At 38.8% G+C, this 24,019-nt stretch overlaps 1 protein-coding gene across 1 annotated transcript in view; it reads left to right on the forward strand.

Annotated features, from left to right (window-relative positions):
* l(2)gl (LLGL domain-containing protein l(2)gl) overlaps positions 1 to 24,019 on the forward strand; it is a 452,154-nt gene that overhangs the window by 86,302 nt on the left and 341,833 nt on the right. The window contains exon 7 of the mRNA XM_068228315.1: positions 13,749 to 13,887. Coding sequence (XP_068084416.1) covers positions 13,749 to 13,887 — 139 coding nt within the window. The remainder of the gene's footprint in view (positions 1 to 13,748; positions 13,888 to 24,019) is intronic.

A 24,019-nucleotide genomic window follows, 5' to 3' on the forward strand; every position in this document is an offset into this window, starting at 1 on the left:
CGATAGTTTTTAGTCACTATATAACAGAATTAAACATTGTTATTCCCAATACTTAGCTTTGGTATGGTAACACTCAAAACATTCTCCTATGCAAAGACCTACGTCACATTTACGACAATATATGGTTGTCATTTTCTGCACAACAAGACCGGTGTTATGTTTGGACATGTCGTAGCAAACCTTGTACGTACGCTGCGCGTGTCCTTCCTTCTTTGCGCCTACTGCAGGTATTCTGTCTGGAAAATGATCTCTACCTACTAGCCTTCCCGCAGTTGATGCTCGTGATTCTTCAGTAATTTCGGCCCCAACACTACTCACCAAATCATCCGCTAAACGTTCACAAAATTTCGAAAGGGGAAGTTTTTGTGAAGAAGCCTTACGGTACAATATATAGGCATTCACTATGTCAAGTTCAAGCAGATGGAAGAATAATTTTTTCCACCATTTGATCGATTTCCTTGTGAATGCATAATATGCCAACAATTGGTCGGACTTATCAACACCAATATTAAATTTGTTATAGTCTACTACGGCTGATGGTTTGGATTTCTCGTGGCTCCCTTTTGCTGCAAGTACCTCAATCATGTCATCATGTGCAGTGCTCAGCATATACACGTCTTGAACATCTCGCCACTTTATTGCTAGAAGGTGTACTTTCTGCAATGACATTTTTTCACCCTTTTTCAGTTTTTTCGCGAACTCTGATTTTGGCACTCCTTTCCGATTTGGCATCACGGTGCCAGCTGCTTTAGTCTGACAGTCCTGCAGATGATCATAATTATACAGTATAAATCGACTACTTGAGAGATGATTGCAGACTGTTGCTTCACTACACTTTCATTCTAAATTTTTGAAGTCATATTATAATCTATCATTAGAAATCACACACATAAATTTGAGCTTATCTAACCGGAGCGCGCGAGGAGTACGTATGTCAGCAATTACGTAAGATCTAACTGCGCGCACGTGGCTACGAAACATCGTCTCTAAGTTGCACCAACAATCACAATTGATCGACAACACCACCTAACGATAGTAAAGGAAATCGACAACACGTCAAAGCAAAAACTAATTCGATATCTTGAATAGCTTTCGTGTGGCTGAATTTCAAAGATCGTGGTAGTAGTATTACTAACAGTGGCACTCAGGCGCACACCGCGTGGTAGTAATATTACTACCGGCGGGCGCATAGTGTTAAGAATGTAGGGCTTAACATGCTCACCGGATTTAATCCTGTCGATAATAGCTTTTAACTCAGCATCGTCCTCTTGATGTTTGGCTATATCCTTGAAAAGGAAAGGAGAGTCAGTGAGAACTACATTGACAAAAGCTGATACTTGTTCGGGGGATGGGTCTGCTGGCTCTGATTGAGGGTCAAAGCTGCCTGGATTGAACATCCTACTGAGGCCATCAGCCACAACGTTTTCCGTGCCACGAATGTGGCGGGCTTCAAATTGGAAGGCCGAGATGCGCACTGCCCAACGTGCTAGACGACCGGTCTTTCGCGGCTTGGCCAGTACCCAACTCAACGCCTGATTATCAGTTTCCAGATCGAAAGGAAGATGTTCCAGGTACATTCTGAAGCGTTCTAAAGAGAAGACAACAGCCAAGGCTTCCAACTCATAAATGGAATAATTTCGCTCAGCATGATTCAGGGCACGTGAAGCATAAGAAATAGGACGACGCCCTTCTTGAAATTTCTGAAGAAGAACACTGGATATGCCTGAGGAAGAGGCGTCAGTATGAAGGATGAAGTGTTTAGAAAAGTCTGGCATAGCCAGTATAGGAGCGTTACATAAGGCAGATTTCAAGTCCACGAAGGCTTCGCGTTGGGCATCACCCCATACAAATTTGGCATCCTTTCTTCTCAAGGCATTTAATGGGGCTGCACGTTCAGCAAAATTGGGAATGAATTTGCAAAAAAAATTAACCATGCCAATGAATCTGGCTACAGCCTTGACGTCCTTTGGAGGGGGAAAATTCTGGATGGCAGCAGTGCGAGACTGATCGATTGAGACACCCCTCCCCGACACAGTATGTTCTAAGAAGGACACCTGGGGTTTTGCGAAGGAAGCCTTGGATGCCTTGAGGGTTAGACCTGCTTTACGCAGTCTTTCAAGCACTTTGTTGATATGGAGTAGGTGTTCCTCGAAGGTTTCACTAAAAATGATGAGATCATCAAGGTAATTATAAACGAACTTGAACTTAATGTCTGATAAGACATAATCTAGTAAGCGTGTAAGGACAGCCGCTCCAGTCGCCAAGCCGAAAGGGACTCGCTCAAATTCATATAGGTTCAAATCGGTCGCAAATGCTGTGAGATGCTTGGATTCTTCGGCAAGAGGTATCTGGTAATAGGCCTGATTTAAATCGAAGGTGGTGAAAATTTTTGCATTAGCAAACCAAGAAAAACAAGAGTGCAAATCAGGAATGGGGACAGATTGGAGGACTACCTTACGGTTCAACATCCGATAGTCAACTACAGGCCGATAACCACCTTGCGGTTTAGGGACCAGAAACATGGGAGAAGAATAGGCTGACTTGGACGGGCGTATCACTCCGTCAGCGAGCATTTGATCAATGATCGCCTTCAGGGCTTTGATTTTGGGAGGTGACAACCGGTACGGAGGAGAGCGAACAGGTATGTTATCCGTAACCTCAATTTTGTATTCTAATTCATTGGTGACACCTAACCTGTCGGTGAAGACATCAGGGAACTTATCACAGAGTTTCCTAAGTTGATTGGCCTGCTCTTCGGGTAAGTGATTAAAATCAAAAGCCTTGGGTTCATCCGAATCTTCAGGAACAGCGATAACGTGACAAGGCAGAATAGGGGAGAGATCATACAGCTCAAAGGTTCTTGCACAAAATTTAAAATGGAATCTGTTGAACTGGAAGTCCAAAATCATGCCTGTTTTAACAATAAAATTGGCACCCAATATGAATTGGCAGGATAAATCCTTTGCCACTAGTACTGGCATTTTCCAGATGAAATCACGGAGTCTAATCTTGACCTCTAGTGATCCTACAATGTTCAACGAATTAGAATTAGCAGTATGGCAGGTTAAGGACACGGGTTTTAATGTAGGTAACTTGCAAACAGTTTTCATAGAATCGTACCAGGTCTCACTCATCAAGCTGACACTACTACCAGAGTCTAGTAACGCACAGACAGGTTCATTATTTACTTCTATGCATAAATACGGTAGTTTACAAGAATGTATGGCAGAAATCCTACAAGATTGCAAGAACTGAACACCAGAGTCAGACTGGGAGCAATCATTAGCCTCAGAATTAAGTAAACCATCCAAGATAAAGTCATGATTGACAGGACAAGAAGCCATGTTTTAGGGTTTACCATTAGAACTGGCGGTTAGTCATCTAGCATTACTAAGGTCTGGGAGTCCAGAGCCAGAAGTATTACATGGGCACTGCCTATAGAAATGCCTAGTTGATCCACAGTTACGGCAAGAAGTATTGGTGGAAGAGCCTTTACCCAGGGCAGGTTTCGCATTGCCTAATGCCCCAGCCTTGGGACAATCCCGCTTGAGATGAGCCGTGGAGCCACAACTGAAGCACGAACGAGGATCACGCGAGTTGGAAGCAGGTGACGGGGTGGTTTTAGAATCCTGAGGAGAGGGCATGCTTATAGGAGGTGGGGTTAATGCAAGGCATAACTGGTCAGCATATCGAATGCCTTCAGCAGACACTGTAATTGCTTCCAACTGGGCGAACGTTGCTGGTCGGGGCGAAAGAGCCAGATATGATCTATAGTTCGGGGCAAGACCTTCAGTTATGTTGGCAACCATCTGGGCCTCGGAATAGTGGAGCCGGAAACTCTTAGCTTGGAGCTTAATATCTTGAACATATTCAGATAATGACTCGTTGAGATGTTGTACCCTGAAATAGTGCTTCTGCACTAATGCAGACAAGGTACGAGCAGGAATGAAATATTCAAGCACATGAGCATGAAATTGATCTATAGACCATCTTTCCGAAATGGCCCTGACAATATGCTCGGAATGAGCTCCAAAGACATGCGGGTATAGAATTTTTATAAATACGTTGTCGTTACTGAGATTATACACTATTGCCTGATCCTTGAACTCTTTTAGGAAGCGAAGGAAGGAAATATCTTCATCTATGGAGTTAGCTGAAAATTTAGAGACTCCCTTAAACACAGTGGTCAACGGGTGAGGCAGATTAGAGAAAATCTGGGGACAAACAGGTGTAGGGGGTGTCTGGGAAGGCTTAGAATAGTCCACAGGGTTTACTGAGGCCTCGTACGTTTGATTCGGGTGTCCTTGTGAAAAGGACGCAGTACAGGATAGGTTAGGACTAACGTTAGCCTGCAACGTTACGGGCGCAGACAACCTCATCTGAGAAAGGTTCTCACTAATCTGAGAGACCATTTGGGCATTAACCGGTTGTGTAGAGGTTACACAACTTGATACCGGTGGCGCTAAGACAGGGGGGTGGCTTGCACCATTGAATCAGAACCGGGCTGATTAACAACAGAGGGCAAACACTGAGCCACAACAGAATTACCAGTTACCACAGGTAAACTTGTACGTGTGCCAACATGCAAAAGAGATATATCATTAGAATGACTTACAGGTGTCCTAGTTCCAGACAACGAAACAGAAGATCCCAGGGCAGCATTAGACACCTCAGACTTCTCAATAGGCCTAACACCAGCACTAGGTGTCAGATTACACACTTGAGCAGCAACAGATGCATCACCAGCATTAACACTTTCACACATTTCGTGGGATAGACACTTTAAATTCAGAAACTGTGTTATTTAACTTATTGCCTTCAAGCAAACCACTGATTCTGTCGAAAATTCTTGAAAACTGTTCTAGTAAGGCTTGACATTTCTGCCTCTCAACTTCCGGCAATTCGAGAGACAACAAATCCTTAATTCTGTCTAAATAATGTAATAACTGCCCCTTAACCCGTGCTAATTGGCCATGCAAGGGCTTAGAAGTACAAAAGGACACAAGAATGGCGTTAAATTCAGCTAACTTATCTTTAATCACAGCCAAAGACTCACGCAACTCATCTGTAGTTAACTCGGGTATGGTTATAGGTAAGTTAAGCGACTGTTTCAATAGGCTAGTGTCATCTCTGACATTGCCTGTTGAATCAATTTTTCGGATACGAAGTTCATAAACAAGTTCTGCTTTTCTCAAATGGAAAGGATTAGGAACAGCGCGAGCCATCCTGACTGGTAGAAACAAGATTTCAAGCGATACACGAATCACAACTTCTACGGTGTTTTAGGTTACGTATGATCACCTTTACATTACAGATGTAAAGGTCATCCCTAGTCAACTACATACCTTATATTTGCAATTAGGATGCTAATGGAAAAATACTGGGAGAAGAACTATTGTTGATAGTAGACTTCAAACATAAGGCAAATGAAATGCAGAAACTTATTACGAAAAAACCAAGGGTTAAAACTTGGAAGTTGCAAGAAGTCCAAATAAAGGAAGAATACAAACTAAGGATTCAACAGAGTTTGCCGAAGTGTGAAGTAACCAGCGTTAATGAAGAATGGAAGGCCTTCAAAGACACCTTTGTGGGAGAAGCCAAAAACCTATGTGGAGTTACAAGTTCTATCAAAAGAAAAAAGGAGACATCATGGTGGAATGATAGAGTGAAAACAGCAGTGAAAGAAAGAAACCAAATAAAGAAGGCACTGGACAAGGAAAAACAAAAACAGGGACAAGAACGAAATGAACAAGAAATACAAAGACTTCAAGGAGTATACAGGAACAAGAAACTTGCTGTAAAGAACATTGTAAGGGAAGAAAAAGAGAAGAAATGGAATGAGTTTGCAGACAAACTGGAAGAGGACAGTCGAGGAAATATGAAATTGCTATACAGAGTAGTGAAAAACAAGCGAAGGGATCAAGAGACCATAAAAGCAATAGTCTGGCACAAGAAGAGGGAGAAATTAAACAAGAACTCAAGATCTATTTTGAAAAGCTGCTGAATGGAGATACAGAAAAGATGACAACGGATAGAGGAGAGCCAAGTTGAGGAACCACAACTGAACCACCAATTACATGGCTTGAGGTTGAAAATGCGCTCAAGAGCATGAAGAAAGGAAAGGCAGTGGGCATAGATGAACTAAGTGCAGATATGCTGAAAGCAGCGGGAGTTCCAGGAATCCAGTGGCTCTGTAGACTGCTCAACAAGATATGGGAGGAAAATACTATTCCTGAGGACTGGAAGATGGGCATCATTGTACCTCTGTTCAAGAAAGGAAGCCGACGAAAATGTACTAATTACCGTGGTATCACACTACTGTCTCATGTCCTGAAAATATTGGAAAAATTAATAGAGACCAGAATCAGAGATATTGTTGAACCAATTTTGGAAGAAGAGCAGTATGGTTTCAGACCAGGAAGGTCAACTACAGACCTTATATTTGCAATTAGGATGCTAATGGAAAAATACTGGGAGAAGAACAAGCCTTTATTTCTAATATTTTTGGACATTGAGAAAGCATACGATAGTGTACCAAGGGAAAGAATTTGGCAATGCATGAAAGAACTTCAAGTGCGAGACAGCCTCATAGACAAAGTGAAAATGTTGTATAGTGGGAACAGAAGCTGTATTCAAGTAGGATGTGGTTTGTCGGACTGGTTTGAAACAAAGAGAGGAGTACAGCAGGGCAGCTCATTGTCACCACTTCTATTTATTATTGTAATGGATGTAGTAATGAAATCTCTTAAAAGGAAAGAACATGGAGATATCAAAGCCTTCACATTTGCAGATGATGTTGCGATCTGGAGTGACTCAGAAGAGGAATTGGGAGAGAGAATACAAAGCTGGAATGAGGAGTTTAAGAAATATGGTTTAAACATCAGCAAGACCAAGACGGTGGTGATGAAAGTGTATGGGGAAGGAGCAGAACCAGTAGTCATGTTAAATGAAGCTCAACTGGACAGCGTTCCAGTTTTCAAATACTTGGGTAGCGTTATATCAAATGACAACCTAGCAAAACATGAGGTGAACAATCGAATCAATAAGGCAACACAATTTTACCACCAGGTAAGACACCTGCTGTGGGATGAGCAAATACCCATGAAAACAAAAATGACATTGTACAAGTCCTATTATACAGCAATTCTTACATAGTCTCAAAACCACAACACTGACCAATAGAGATAATTCCAAACTTCAGGCAGCTGAAATGGAATTCCTACGCACTATGATCCAGGAAAGACAAGATAAGGAATGAGAAAATTAGAGAAGAAGTAGGAATAGGTGATTCTCTCCTCAATAAGATTCAGATATCAAGACTGAAGTGGTTTGGTTACATGAAGAGGATGCCAGTAAACAGAACTGCAAGGAAGGAATTTGACAGAAAAGTAGAAGGAAGACAACCTGTGGGAAGGCCACGAAGGAAATGGATAGATTTACGGTAGTTAAGAACGATGTACTGCTGAGAGGTCATGATTGGGATAAGTTGGTGGAGGAAGAATGGTACAAGGACAGGATGAGATGGAGGAGGCTCATATACTACACCCGGGAACCTGGAGATGGTTTAGGATGATGATGATGATGATGATGATGATCACAGTTCACTTTTCATCGGCCGTAACCTAGCGCTTGCCTCTGCTACCAAATGTAACCGCTACTACAGTGGTTACACAAAACAAATCTCTAAACACAATAAAGATGGGGAAGGTAAGAGCAAGTACACAATGTCTGTCTGTTAGGTCATCAGCCCAGAGGCTGGTTGGATCCTCAAATAGCACCACCAAAGGTTATGCGGTTATCAGGAAACCGCAAAAACCAATGGCAGCACCAAAATGAGGCGTACTAGGCAAGACGAGGAGTGAGGTAGTTTGCCATTGCTTTCCTCACTGGGTCAGAAAGTGCTATTGCAGCACGACTGTCCCTATGAGCAACACCTTTCATAACACTCAGATGCACTAGTCGTGCTCTGAATGCCATTACTCAGCACCACCCATACCCCAGCAGCTTCCATATTGTCACAGCCATGGATGAGACTGGGACTTCGGTGAAAGCTACACTTTACTCTAGCCTGTGCCAAGAGATGGATACAAAAGTACTGTATCCATCAAGAAATGGCAGCAGGCAATAAGTACACAATATCAGAACTATATGTATAGTTGGTTTGAAATTTTGAACTTGTACGAAGGTATTATCAAAGAACCTTTAAGTTATGTGTATCATAGAGCATATAGTTCGTAAGTTGCAAATTGGCGGATTTTGTTCGGAATGTATTTGTAAAATCCTTTTGTAAATAATATTTTTTAATTTAAGGATCACGGTTGATCATTTCGGAGTCTGCAATCTAAGCCATGTCCATACCCTCGGTAAGTCCTAGCTCCTTCCACCTTCCTGGTTTGTTATCCACTAGTTGGTCCTACTGATATTTTTGCGTATGTTGATGTTGGCGGAGATCCGCGTAGTTCCAACTGATGTTCAACTGTGTGTGAAGTTTTATTGGTATTGCGTAAAGGCACCTTCCCACCCCTTTATTGTATTTTGTGCTTTGTGTAACCACTGTAGTAGCGGTTACACGACGTAATGACAATATGTCAACATAACAATTTTCATAAAATGAAGTAATTGATAATAGAGCTTGAGAAGATGGAATAATATCTCATAATTTATATCATAATTTATTATAGAGTCACCCCATCTATACTTGAGAACTTGCTTATGTTGATAGCAGGGAAGTTGGCAGCACGATACGACGGTAATTCATATGAAATCAGCAATCAGGTTTACTGTGTGGTAGGCCTACTGCTCAACTGACTATAGACAAATGACTGGCCATTAAGTTCTTTTGTATTAATATTGCATAATACAATAATACGATACCCTCATCCTTTTTCTCTACAGGGTTGAATATGAAGTGAGACGAATCTTTGTAGCGAGTTTCTAAGACCGGATGCCCTTTCTGATGTCAACCTCATGAGAGGAGTTGAGGTGAAACGAATGACGAACGAGTATGAGAGTAACTAAAACTGACTATATATATTGTGACATTTTCCTCATATGGATTTTGAATGAGTAATCTTTGAGTCAGAGAGAACACTATTTAGAGTAATAATAGTTTTTTAATGCGATGTTACAACAATATGTCAGCATAACAATTTTCATAAAATGAAGTAATTGATAATAGAGCTTGAGAATATTTAATATTGTCTCATAATTTATATCATAATTTATTATAGCGTCACCCCATCGATACTTCAGAAATTGCTTATGGAAACTCAGAATTCAAGATACGACATGACTGGAGTAATACAAACGCAGCAAGAAGACACCGCCTATTGTTGCTAATTCTCTCTCCTGCTTTGGGCATGAAGGACATCAGACGGAACACTGAGCCTTAATATTTACATTCTTAACCGAAGTATTCCGAGTACATACGTAAGAGCAAGTACACAATATCAGAACTAGATGTATAGTTGGTTTGAAATTTTGAACTTGTACGAATTTATTATCAAAGAACTTTTAAGTTATGTGTATCACAGAGCATATAGTTCGTAAGTTGCAAATTGCAACTGCATGTATGATAGAACGGGTCACAACTGTCATACGGTCGGATTGCTGAACTTTAATATTAAAAGTTTATTTAACTGTGATTCCTCAAGTATTATATCTGAATAATTTTCGACTGCGTGTGTCTTATATTAATCAATAATTAATTTGCACGTCTTGGCTCGCATAATAATGTGTAATGTAGTTTGCAATTTGCAGTGAATATGCATGTTTTCTTAATCTGTGTGTACAACATCAAGATGGAGTGAACATGTGAGACGCCAGGACAACGCCAGGATAGAGTATAACACATCACCAGACCCCGGTGGTAGCTGGTTCATCAAGAGACAAGTCCTTCATTTCTTTGTAGTTAGTGCTCTTTTTCAGGTCATGATTTTTGGAATATATATATATATTTTTGAGATAATGAGCAGAACATATAGAAGGTTTGAAAATATGAAAGTGATACCGTGTCATCAAGCAAACAGATTCTCCAGGGATGTAAATCTTTATTTAATAACTTAAAGCCACACGATTTCATTAATTTAATTGTACCTCAATTTGCAGTATTGAATTTCTGGAAGTCATTTGTCAATTTAGGGGAATTTTAATGGTGTTACGGTGGTCAATATTATTAGGGTCTTCGAGATAATAGTTATTTATTGGAGAATTTAATTATTGTACCTGTATTGCTGTAGAGCAGGAATTTTATTTTAGTGTAGTGTAGCTGGATTATGATAGAATTGTGCGGTAATTTTATTACAGGAGCGGCGAAGACAGTGTTAGCTACGTGTTTTATGAAACTACGTGTCATTGTGAAGCTACGTATTTATTATGAGTCTACGTATTTATTGAGATTGTGAGGAATTTATTGAATGTAGGATCTTCGCACATGAGAATGAATAGGTGTAATGAATTAATATGAAGGCAACAGATATAGCGATCTTCAATATGAATCAAATGTGTATTAGAAGCTGCATGTTAAGTTCTGCTCTCGTTATTTATTCTAGGTACATCTCTATGGGAACCTAATCAGATCCTGTGACCAGCAGCGTCATTGTAGGTTGTACATGTGCATGTTAATTTTCTTACAGATATTTGTTTGGGAGTGATCCAGAAACATCAATGCTGTGTGGCTATGCAACTGAGATATATTTGGGAATGTATTATATACATTCTAGGACGAGCTGATGCCATGTTATTGTATTTCTATTTGCATGTTGGTGCTCAATTCTTTCTTATTTTGAGATGATGTTACTTACGTATCATATCTTCCAAATGAATCCTTTCAATTTTCCAATATCTACATTTCATTGAATTGTGGGATTTGATATAAGGGAAAAAAAATCTCATTTTAACAAATGTCTGTATGTTGCTGTCATTAATGTAATGGTAATTTATCTTTATCTTAATTGAACAACTTGAAGTCAATTACTATCTGACATGAGGATTTTTCTTTAGAACCGTGGGCAAAGGCATAATAACTCACTCAGTCATATAAATCGTACTTCTCTTATATTATGTTTTAGGTCATAGATTTATAAACATTTACGCCACAATTTCTGATGGCATTTCAAGTCTTTCTTGTAAGATTTTAAATATTCAATTCATTAATATAATAATGTGAAGATTTATTTAGGGCCTGTACTAAGATTGTCAGGTAAACAGCCAGATACGTAGGCTGCAGTTTTGCAAACTAGAAGTTAAATATTTTCTTGCGTACTACCAGCGGATTTTAACGACAGTATTGTAATGCGATAGATGTAGTAACATTTTTATTGGGTTGGTAAGAAAGTTACTGAAAATATATTGAAATTTAGCACGGTTGTATACGTGTTCCCTGGTGTTTTAGTTTGTTTAGCTCTATTCCTTTAGAAATTATATAACTAGAATCCAATATCAGACTCTTATTAGGCTATAATGTGGAAGTTGAGGCCAAAAACAGAATTAGGACTGAAATCTACACATACGAAGAAATGTTAAAATTAATTAACTGTATAACAAAACTGAAACTGTTATAGAAAATGTAACCTGGACGCAAAAGTTAAGATTCAGGTTATATATCTTTTCTTGTCTAGTATTATTTACGAGGATGCGCGTTACATTGAAAGCATTTATATTCGTAATTAATGCCACAGATGCAGCATAGTATCATTAATTTTATTATTAATTCAATTTTTTGTTTGCTCTTTGAATAAGGAGTTAGTTTCTTTCTTTTCAATACAATGTGATAGTAGTAACTGTCAAGCATTTATCTCACTTTAGTGTAAATACTTAGTAACAAGTTGTTATGAAGTACTGGTAAAAGAAATATAACCTCCGTAACATCCTCATTCGACGGACGAATCGCCATGAAGAACGTCGTATACCTTTACTCCATATGTGTGTTGCGGATAGATTTGTAATAGAACCCACGCTTTTGACACGCATTCTAATGATTAGGAAATGTGTACTATCACTTCTAGTATCCTACCGACTAACATTTAGACGGTAAAAAAATGTTTGACTATTGGGACTCAAACTCACAAAAAACTGCATAGCTGCAGACGATGTGGCCATAACGACCACGGCTACCCATAAAGCTTGCTGTTGACTTGCTTATGTGCAACTCATATAGTCAGTAGCAACAACTTACTAGCTTGGGAAATCTTTAAGAATTCTGTGATAGCTGGACAGGAAGCATCAAATACTTTATAAATATATACATAGATTACATTGTAACAACTTTTTAATTTCGTACGCATCATTCATCTTGATGAGTAGCCATCTTGATTCTTACAGTAGTGTCCCCGATAGGAACGAAGTCACAGATAAGAGCGTTAACTGCCTCTACAATTTTGGCGTAGCTAAACTCGAGAATATTCTCCCAGATTGCATATAAACGAAAGTCGTAGTGTGCGTTTCCAACCGAACTTCCAGATAAATGTGCAAACTGCAACATCAATTTAAACCGCACTTTTTCTGGCTGTCATAGTACAGGCCCTTAAACTTTCATATGAATTGACGTTAGGACAATTCTGTAAATGCAGTTGTATTTCACGGCCATGTTGTTATCATATTTAAAGTACGGCATTGTTCAAGATTAATGCTGCCATTATAGCCAACCTCTTTCTCAAAAATAACGTTGCGCCTCCACAACAGTGAAAAGATATGTAAATAAACCTTTCATATCCCTTCATTTTGATTAAATCTCTACTATTGCATGAGACACCTGTCTGTCTCTGGTATTATTTTAATATTTAGTGGTGATGTCTGTCGAGAGAACCTACTCTTATGGGTTATCTATCTTATGTTTTATTGGAGCTAAGCTGTGATACGATATTTAAATGGTTATAATCCAACCCTACCTGTGTAATTAAAGCTGATTGATGACATCCTGTTATAATAATAATAATAATAATAATAATAATAATAATAATAATAATAATTCATATTCGATAATATTATGAGTTACATAGTTATTGTGTTGATGGTAGGTTTGCTAGGATGCCGTTGAATGAGTAACTATTGTGCATTATGTTATGTTTCAACACCCAGTTTCAATCACCACGTTTTGTCTTATTTTAGTCGCCCAACTGTCGGCCCCGGCCCCAGATTGTTACAATATATAGGCTTAAAATTCATGTGTTCACCATTTATTGTCTTTTAAAATTTAGAATTACTGCCATCCAACGAAAATAGCCAGTAAAACTCAGAATACAGTCATAGGTTTGTTAGAGAATAGTGTAGAATGTTAACATGTACAATTTACAGCTCTTTATAGCCTAGAAGTCCTGTATTCACTGCACAAAATGTGAGGTAATCACATATTGGATTGCCCTCCCCTACCTTTTTTGGATGTAAAAGTGAAAAAAAAGGGGATCTAATACGCGAGTACATTTGGTATTTAGATTTTGTGCTCATACATTGTTGAGATTTAATATCTCCTTTACCGGGCGAGTTGGCCGTGCGGTTAGAGGCGCGTGGCTGGGAGCTTGCATCCAAGAGATAGTGGGTTTGAATCCCACTGTCAGCAGCCCTGAAGATGGTTTTCTGTGGTTTCCCATTTTCACACCAGGCTGTACCTTAATTAAGGCCACGGCAGCTTCCTTCCAACTCCAAGGCCTTTCCTATCCCATCATCGCCATGAGACCTATCTGTGTCAGTGCGACGTAAAGTCACTAGCAAAAAAAAATATATCTCCTTAAGTTATTGTGTTCTTCCTTCAGTGTTCCAGAAGATTACAAAATTAATCCAGGAGCAGTGGAAGCAATAGCTGAGCAACCTGGATGTCCAGATAGAATTCTTATAGGCTACAACCGTGGACTAATGGTCCTTTGGGACAGGAAGACCCCTGGGGCAGAACAGGTGAGAGATCATTACAGTTACTTAGAATTAGTGATCATTTTTGTGTATTTATTCAGTTTAAAAAAATATGCAAGTCCCAAGGTGCAAGCTCTGTAAGAAAGGCAGTTGTACTGCCGTTTTACCGCAGTAGGTATTAACTACTGTAGAACGTTGTTTACCTGGACTGATTGGGACCGAAAGTGTTCCAGATATAGTAAAACCTCGTTAATTTGAAGTCGTTGGGACTCAAAAATCGGACTTCGAATTATGTGATTCCGAATTAACCGCCAATTCAAAATTCAGAAGTGCCAACCCTTGCCACGTTACATAATATTCTAAGGCCCGTTACTGCATGCAGTTAACCTTGATTCACAGTTTAAACCTTTCAGATGCAATGACAAAAAAACTATTTCCAAAATGTATGCAAGAAGGTGCATTTACAGTATTCATATAATGCACTTGGATAACTTACTGACAAACATAACTTCAGGCAACGAAAGAAAGAGAGAGGGGAAAAAAAAAAAAAAAAGGCACGATTTAGAGGCGATTAGAAATCTATGCTGGCTCCCAAGTGCAAGTGCTTTAATCATTGGATTACTGTATTGTATGCATCTTAGAAGCCTTGTACTTACACAGAAAGTATCCGATGCCCTTAAAACGTCGTGGCTAATCAAACTTTCCTATGACTATCCTAATACAATTTCTCGCCATGGCACTTCTCTCGTACTTCAGAAATGTAAACACTTGCCGTGTCACAAAGTATTCTAAGATCCATTAATGCATGCAGTTACCTCGATTCACAGTTTAAATCTCAAATGCCATGGAAAATACTATTTCCGAAATGTATCCAACAAGGTACATTTACAATGTTTAAATAATGCACTGACAAATATAACCTCACGCAATGAAAGGCCCGTTACTGCCACGGCAGGATAAATTATGCTGGTTCGCCTGTGTAGATGCATTATTTTTTGGATTACGGTACTGTTTGCATTTTTAGATGTCTCGTACTTGAACGGAAAGTGCCCGACCCCCTTAAAACATTGTGGCTTATCAAACTTTTCTATGACGAGGGGATAAAGTTTCTCGCTTCTGTGTGCATTGCAACACAGTACAATGAGCCCCACCCTTGTACGATACCCCGGCTGGCACTTTCTCCTTTAAAACCATAAGACTGTTTAGGCTCAGCATTAAAAGAAAGCAATGCAGTTTCATTGGCAATGACAGTATTGTTCGATGCCTACGAATTGAGTATATGAGCCACGCCTTTTCGTTAACTGTCGGCATTGCCAGCGTTCATGGATTCTGTTTTTCTGCACACTGCCTGCTGCGTGATATTACGGCGTTCCTTAAAAGGTTGAATACAAAAGAATTCAGATTTCATTCAACTTACCACACTGTAGACACACCGAAGTGGCTCCCGGTAATGTCGACGTAGTGTTTTATCCTCCGAGTAAATTAACTGTAAAATGTGACGAAAAGTGCGGAAAATGCCGAAGATTAGTGAAAAATGGAATGTTGTGTGATTCATGTGATCGATGGTGGCATTATAAGTGTGGAAATGCCCTAGAGACGTAAAAACTAATGAAAATGTTGACTGGATTTGTGAGCAGTGTGTCGGAATGTCGTAGTTGGCGACGGCGTTGACGATGAAGCACCGAAAACAATCGATGAGGAATATAAAAGTGCGTTAGAAATTATAAACATTCTACAAGAGGACAATGAGACTCTTAAAGTTGAAAATCCAGAATTAAAAGAAAGACTGCGATCGCTGGAATTTGGGACTGACCATTCTTCGAGTGATATACCGGTACCAGTAACAAACTCGAGCACGTGGTGTCAAGTAGTTCGTGGATGGCCAGCTAAGAAGAAATCTACAACTGAATTTCTGGAAATAAAGATCAGGAATGGGTTTTCTGTCCTAAATAATTTAATTCTGGAAGACAACGATTGCACGCGTGAAACCAAATCATCGCGATCCGCTGCCGTTGCCGTGCCGAGTTTAAAATTTAGGCGTAGATTTCAGATTCAAGACCCAGTTAGGCCTAAATCAGCAAAGGTAGCTGGGTTTGGTGATAGCCAAGGAAGGGGAATTGCGGGAGTGATTAACGACGAGAATATAGCAGCAACCGGAGAAATATATCCAGGAGCTTCTATCAGCAGTGTCCTGGAAAACGTAGAAGAAGCAACTAGGAACTTCGGGAGCGGCGATGCAGTGCTTATCATCGGTGGGATGAACGCCGTAGCTCACGACGACGCCAAGAATGTAAGATCACAACTTAAACATACACTAGGGAAGCTGACCCAACGTCTTTGTAGTGAACGTGCCCCACAGGCATGATTTGCGTAGAGACTCGTGTGTGAACATTGAAATGGACAAGGTCAGTTCAGATATTGTTAAAATTTGTAAACATTTTCGGAATACTCAGGTTATTGAATGCAGCAGTTTTGAGAAATAGTGTTATACAAAACATGGCCTCCATCTAAACAATTCAGGTAAACGAAAGATAGCAAATATTGTTCTAGATTTTATTAATCTTAAGATATGTACTGTAAAACAGGCAACTCCCATGAGTTAGAATACTGACCAGGAAAACTAGTAGAAAGAACCAGCTGTACTTCAAGCTGGCTCAGTCAACTAGAAAATGAAACTCAGGAAAGTAAGGAATTTCAAGTTACCCAATTGCAACAGTCAAGTTTTAGGGAGGAAGGGGGTCTGAAATTGCTCTTGGTAAACTGTCAAAGTGTAGGAAATAAACAATTAAAATTCGGTATATTGATGGAATCTTATGAGACTGATGTGGTGATAGGAGTGGAATCGTGGTTGAGAGAAGGAGTGGCTAATAGAGAAGTATTTCCAGAAGGGTACACAGTCTATCGTAGAGACCGAGGAGATAAAAAGGGAGGGGGGGTGTTTATTCTGGTGAAGGAAACTTACTGTTCACATGAATGGTTTACTGATGAAAGGGATAAATATTACTGATAAAATTAGTTTGTGATAATATGAAGGAGGTGGGAATTATAGGAACATACAGGCCTGGAAGAGAGGAAAGAGACATGGAAATATGTGAGAAAATAATAGATTATACTCATAAAAACAATAATAATGATATGGTAATAATTGGGGGAGATCTAAATTTGCCTGAAGTTGAATGGAATGGAGCTGCTAGTGAAGCCCATGAACAGAAACTGGCAAATAAGTTAATTTGGGAGGGAGGATTTACACAAGTAGTACAAGAACCGACTCGTCTCAATAACTTACTAGATGTATTCTTGGTTAAACCATGGGAAATTGTTGATAAAACTGAGGTAATTGAAGGAATAGGAGACCATAAGGCTGTAATAATGGATGTAGGACTCGTACCAAAAAGGCTTAATAAGAGGGTTACACAAGACAAGAAATTGTACAGAAAAACTAAAGTTGATGAATTTGGGACTTACCTGAAATCACAATTCAGTTGTTGGATAAATGAAGGGAGTAACATGGATACACTTTGGGCTAAATTTAAAGAAATCATTTGGGAAGGAGAGAAGAAATTTGTACCTGTTAAGAAGGGTAAAATGACCTCAGACCCTGTTTATTATACAAGGGAAATAAGAAAATTAAAAAGAAAATGTAGAATAGTAAACAGGAAAATCAAAGAGGGTAGGGAGAGTAGAGAAACTTGAAAACAGCTTATGAGGGAACTGAATAGAGTGAAAAAGGAAGCAAAAGAGAATTATATGAATGGCATACTTCAAGAGGGTAATGACCACAAAGGGAAATGGAAAAAGCTGTATTCATATATCAGGAATCAAAAAGGAAAAGGAATCCAAATTCCTACAATGGCGGGAGAAGAGGGTGAACTCTATTTAACAGATACTGAGAAAGCAAACCTATTTAGTAAGGAATTCAGAGATTCAGTAGATGATTGTCAGGAGTTGGAAACCGAAACAGAAGATAGAGAGGGAGAGACACAGAGGGAAACAAGAAGCTTCTCATTCACAAATGAAGATATTTTCAGAGAAATCCAACTGCTTCAGAAGGGAAAAGCAGCAGGAAGTGATCAAATTACTGGGGAGGTATTAAAGACAATGGGGTGGTACATAGTGCCTTATTTAAAATTTATCTTTGACTATGTCATAAATAGTAGTGTAATACCAAAGGAATGGAAGGAATCTATAATAATACCAATTTATAAAGGAAAGGGTGATAAAAGGAAACCAGAGAACTACAGACCAATCAGCCTGACCAGTATAGTTTGTCAAATACTGGAGAGTTGAATATCAAAGTACAGTAAAATACCAGTATAACAAAATTGTGGGGACCTCTGAAATTAATTTGTTATACTGAAATTTTGTTATACTGAAATAAGTCAATTCGTAAGAACTCACCTAGTATTATATCCATTAGTTATGGTTGTTTTTAGGGGCGGAACTACGAGGTCATCTGCCCTGTTATATCAGCTGCAGGATCTATACAACTTCAAAATACCATTATAATAATAAGAGTTACAGTACTGACAGATGTTTTCAGAAAATCTATTTTTACATTGTACCAGCAAGTCTACACACACTGTTCCAGAACATCATTTTTTGAAAAAGTCTGTGATTTTCTTCTGAACAGATCCAGACACGAAAGCTCGTTCCAAATAGTCACCAACCACTGCACATGAATTTAAAACAGATTCTGGCACATCACTTCGTGACACGAGAAAATCTGGAAGGCTACGTGCCATGTTCGTTGCCTGCTGAAGAGTCAAGCTCTGTCGATCACAATCATTTTGGGGGTTGTCTTCCTCTTCCTCCTCATCGCATGGATCTCTATCATTCATAATGTCCTCCACAATTTCCTCATTTGTGATTTCTTTGTGGACTATTACATCACTATCTACATTGATGTAGTCGGTAAGACTTACTGTAGATGGCACATCCAATGTTGTACACAAACGCTTCCAATTCTCCTCGGTTTCCACATCATCCAACACTTCACTTTCTGCGACGTCTTCTGTAAAAACCACTCCAGCTTTTCTAAAGCAGTTTGTGATGATGTCTGCATTCAGGGATTTCCATGCAGCATTAAACATCTGCATTGCTTCCATTATATTGATGTTAATGGCTCTATTCGTGGCAACGTTGCACAGCATTCGACGGACTACACGAGCTCGGTAATGCCGCTTTACTGCATGAATTATACCCTGATCTAGCGGCTGCAGAATTGAAGTTGTATTTGGAGGCAAAAATAAAACTTTTACATGCTCCAAATGGCGAGGCACACAATTATGAGAAGAGCAATTGTCCAATAATAGAAGAATTCTCCTCTTTTCGGCCTTCATCCGACATTCCAAGTCCAACAACCACTCTTTGAATAGCACAGATGTCATCCATGCCTTAGAATTGTGCCTGTATTCACAGGGCAGATGTTGCACCCCCTTGAAGCACCTTGGCTTCCCAAATTTCCCAATTATGAGAGGCTTCAGTTTGTCCGTCCCTGTGGAATTGGTGCACAAAAGAGCCGTGATACGTTCTTTTGAACGTTTGCCCCCAAAACACTTATTTCCCTTAAAATCAAGGGTTTTGTTCGGCATTAGTTTATAAAATAAAGCAGTTTCGTCTGCATTATAAATGTCTGCCGGCGAATATTCTTTCAAGGCATCCTTTAGAGTCTCCAGCCGCCATGAAGACGCAACTTCCTTCGGGGCATCGTTAGCTTCACCATTTATAATTTTGTGGGATATGCCATATCTCTCCCGGAACCTATGAAGCCAACCAGCACTACCCATAAACTCAGGTGACCCAAGCGAACGTGCGAAAGATCGCGCACGCTCACATAACAGTGGGCCATTTATTGGAATGTTTTTACTCCGCATTTCCACAAACCACGTATAGACGGCTTGGTCCACCTCCTTGTAGTCGGCTGTCCTAATCTTCTTACGCTGTGGACCTAGGGCATCCGCATCAATGTTTTCCTCTATCTTACTTTTCTGTTTTAAAAACGTAGAAAGTGTTGACGGGCTAATGCCATACTTCTTCGCTACATCTCCTTTCTTTCCGCCTTTCTCTACTTCCGCAAGTATTTTACGTTTTTCACTCAACGAAAACTGCTGTCGCTTCTGCTTATCCATTTGCGATGATATGTACTGTACTTATTTATTTAACGAAATGCACACGAACTTTGCAAGTTTAATGATATAACCTTAACAGCAAGAAGAAGTAGTTCTCCAAGAGGGAAAGAGAAAACAAGCAGAAATCAGCCTGGATTTTTATTCATCTGATTGACCGCAGCTGGACCGGTCCAAATAATGACATGAGAAGTCAAAGAGATGAGAAGTGCTTTGAATAGGCTTTGCGAATTAAATACGAAGAAGAAACATGCAATGCATCCGTCGCGTTCATTGGTGGATTACAAACATCGCGATCCTACTCAGCCAATAGTGTGACGTCTTGCATTGGTCGATGGGCCAAGCCTATTGGTTGCGCAAAGCGTAGCGTTCATTGGTGGATTGCAAACTTGGCGCTCCTACTCAGCTAATAGAGTGACGTCTTACATTGGATGACGGGCGAAGCATATTTATTTATTCAATAGCGTACAAATGTGCATTAAAAGAGACTATTACAAAACATTCAAGCAATATCAATCTAAATTTACCCCTCCCACACTTATGTTAAGAAATAAAAATGGTAAAATGGCACACAATAATCAGGATAATGCTAACATTCTTGCAGAATACTTTAAAGAGTTACTTAATTGTGAGGATCCTGTGGAACATTTAGAATTTGATCCTAACCCAAAAAATAAAACTCCATTACAAAAGATTATACCACCAGTTTACAATGAAGTGAAAACGGCAATTAATGCACTTAAAAACTACAAAGCAGCAGGAGAGAATCAAATAGTAGCAGAAATATGGAAGAATGCTAATGATCAGACTATTCAAAACCTACATAAATACATCATTGATATTTGGAACACGGAGAAGCTTCCTGAGGAATGGAATACAGCGATAATCCACCCGCTGCACAAGAAAGGTGATCGCTCCGATCCAAATAATTATCGGGGGATATCCTTACTTGATATTACATACAAGATTTTATCCAAGATTATATACACAAGAATCCAAGAACAACTCGACCAAGAACTTGGAGAATATCAGGGAGGATTTCGACCAGGTAGAAGCTGTCCAGATCAAATCATTAGTTTAAAATGGATAATGAAGCACCAAAGAGTTCGAAGTAAGGGTCTGGTCATCACGTTTGTAGATTTTAAAAAAGCATACGACAGTATTCATCGTGACTCATTATTAAAAAGCCTTAAAGAATTTGGCTTACATCAAAAACTTGTTAACCTCATTAATATGACTTTTAAAAATACGAAGGCAAAAGTTAAATTTAGAGGTGAATTATCAGAATCATTCACTATAAGAACTGGACTTCGACAAGGAGACGGACTTTCACCATTGTTATTTAATTGTGCATTGGAGAAGGTTATGCGTGAATGGAACAAGAAATGCCAACCAACTATCAAGATCGGTAGAAATATTAAACTCAACTGCCTTGCTTTTGCGGACGATTTAGCATTACTTGCAAATACAATAGAAGAGGCTAAATTTCAAATTGAACAACTAGAAATTATAGCTAAAAAAATGGGATTACAAATTTCATTTGAAAAAACAGAAATGATGCCAACTTTTAAAGTTGATTTACCAGTTATTCAGCTGAACAGTAATAAAGAGATTAAAATTGTTCAGAAATTCAAATATCTTGGGGAAATAATAACATGGAACACAAATGAAAAAGAAGCAATAGAACACAGAACAACTAAATTTAAACAAGCACAAAGACTTACCTGGCCAACCTATAAAAAAAAATCTCTTTCGATAAACGCTAAGCTGAAACACTATAATTCCATAGTTAAACCAGAGGCAACCTATGCTAGTGAAACTTTATTCAAATTAAATGTAAAATCTACAACAGACAAATTACAGAAAACTGAGAGAAGAATTCTTAGAACAATTATTAATAAAAAACACCAAGTTGATGGACAGTGGAGATTGTTGCCTAACAACATTGTCTATCGTGAATGTGAATCAATAATATCTACAATGCGTAAAAGAAGAATTTCCTTTTTCTGTCACATATCAAGATTAGCAGACACCAGGAAATTGAAACAACTATTCGATTACTTTTTGAAGAATAAAATCAATAATAATTGGTTCAAAGAAGTTCAGGACGATTTGGAAGAATTGGGTATAACTCGGCAACAAATCAAAGACAGAAAAGAGAAGAGGATTTTGAAGAACAAAAGCATAAGTCTCAAACTAAAAGCAGTTGAACGGAAACAATATACTATATCGGACACACAAAGGGCTTCCAGGTCGGAGAGGATGAAAAAGTTCTGGGAGAAGAAGAAGAAGAAGAAATTAACTCAAATGTATTGATTTCAGTGCTCCAATGTGGGCGTAAAATATGTAAATAAATAAAATAAATAATAAAAAAGAAAAAAATACATTAATCTTTGGCATATTCTAGTGAAGATTTTGTTCTCTTGTTGCACTTGTTGAAATGATAGCGATCGCAATGTTTATCACACAATGTAGGGACGGTTCATGAAAGTCTGATCGCCGGCATAGACTATGGTGAAACTCATGTACCGCCAGCCTATTCAAAGCACTTCTCACGTTATTATTTGGACCGGTCCATCTGCGGTCAGCCATAGCATCAGCTGAATAAAAATCCAGGCTGATTTCTGCTTGTTTTCTCTTTCTCTCTTGGAGAACTACTACTCGCTGCGTATGTGAAAGCTGCATTCTTATTTTCAAATCTTCCCGTAAAAAAGTTTCTTTGGATAATTCATACGCAAGTCGTGATGGTGACGACATGGAGATGCCCAGTATTCGTTTCCGAAATCGGGCCTTTACATTTTCAATAGTTCGAAGGTCGGACACCGTTAGTTTTTCCCAAATAAGTTCCATGCCATATGTGAGAACTGGGCGAAGCGTATTGGTTACACAAAATACGCCTTTTCGATCGCGTACGGTGCATGTATGGAAAATGGCGATCATATCGTCTGAATAACGAAATAATGTAACAAGAAAAATGTTGGTCATAAAACAGGATGAATTTTGGTATTAATTTGAGAAAATATGGTCAAACTGGTAATGAAAAGAGCTCAATTTTAATTCGTTAAACTGAAACTACGAAATTCGTTAAAATGAAATATTTTAACATACAACAAATAGGGAAAAAGGAAGGGACCAAAAAAAGTATTCGTTATTCTGAAAATTTCGTTATACTGGTGTTCGTTACAGCGGAATTCTACTGTACATCAGAGGGATATGTGATGATAAAATTGGTTCATGAGGAGTCAGTATGGATTTAGAAAGAAATTTTCTTGTGAGGCACAACTGGTGGGATTTCAGCAGGACATATCAGATCAATTTGATTCAGGAGGTCAGTTAGATTGCATAGCCATAGATCTTTCCAAAGCCTTTGATAGAGTGGAACACGGAATATTATTAAAGAAATTGGAGGGAATAGGATTGGACGTAAGGGTTACACGTTGGATAAAAACATTTCTAATTTCAAGGGTTCAGAAAGTCAAAGTAGGAAATAATGTATCTCAGGAAGAGAAAGTTTGGAAGGGAATTGCACAGGGTAGTATAATCGGTCCGTTACTTTTCTTAATATACGTAAATGATTTAGGGAACAATATAACACCAAAAATAAGATTGTATGCAGATGACATAATTGCTTATAGGGAAATAAATACCATTGAGGATTGTTCAGAATTACAAAGGGACTTTGAAAGTATCCAACAATGGGTTGAAGAAAATAATATGAAGGTTAATGGAGGCAAATCAACTGTTACAACTTTTACAAACAGGAGCTTTAAAACTGAATTTGAATATACTTTGGACGAGGTAGTTATCCCAAAAGATGGCAAGTGCAAATACTTAGGTGTGAGATTTGAAAGTAATTTGCACTGGAAGGGTCATGTTGATGACATTGTTGGGAAAGCATACAGATCGTTACATGTCATAATGAGGCTACTTAAAGGATGCAAGAAAGAATTAAAAGAAAAAAGTTACTTGAGTATGGTTCGTCCATTATTGGAATATGCAAACAGTGTTTGGGATCCTCACCAAGAATACCTAACAAAAGAAATAGATAGTGT

Source organism: Anabrus simplex, chromosome 6, assembly GCF_040414725.1.
Source record: "Anabrus simplex isolate iqAnaSimp1 chromosome 6, ASM4041472v1, whole genome shotgun sequence".
Taxonomy (NCBI): Eukaryota; Metazoa; Arthropoda; class Insecta; order Orthoptera; family Tettigoniidae; genus Anabrus; species Anabrus simplex.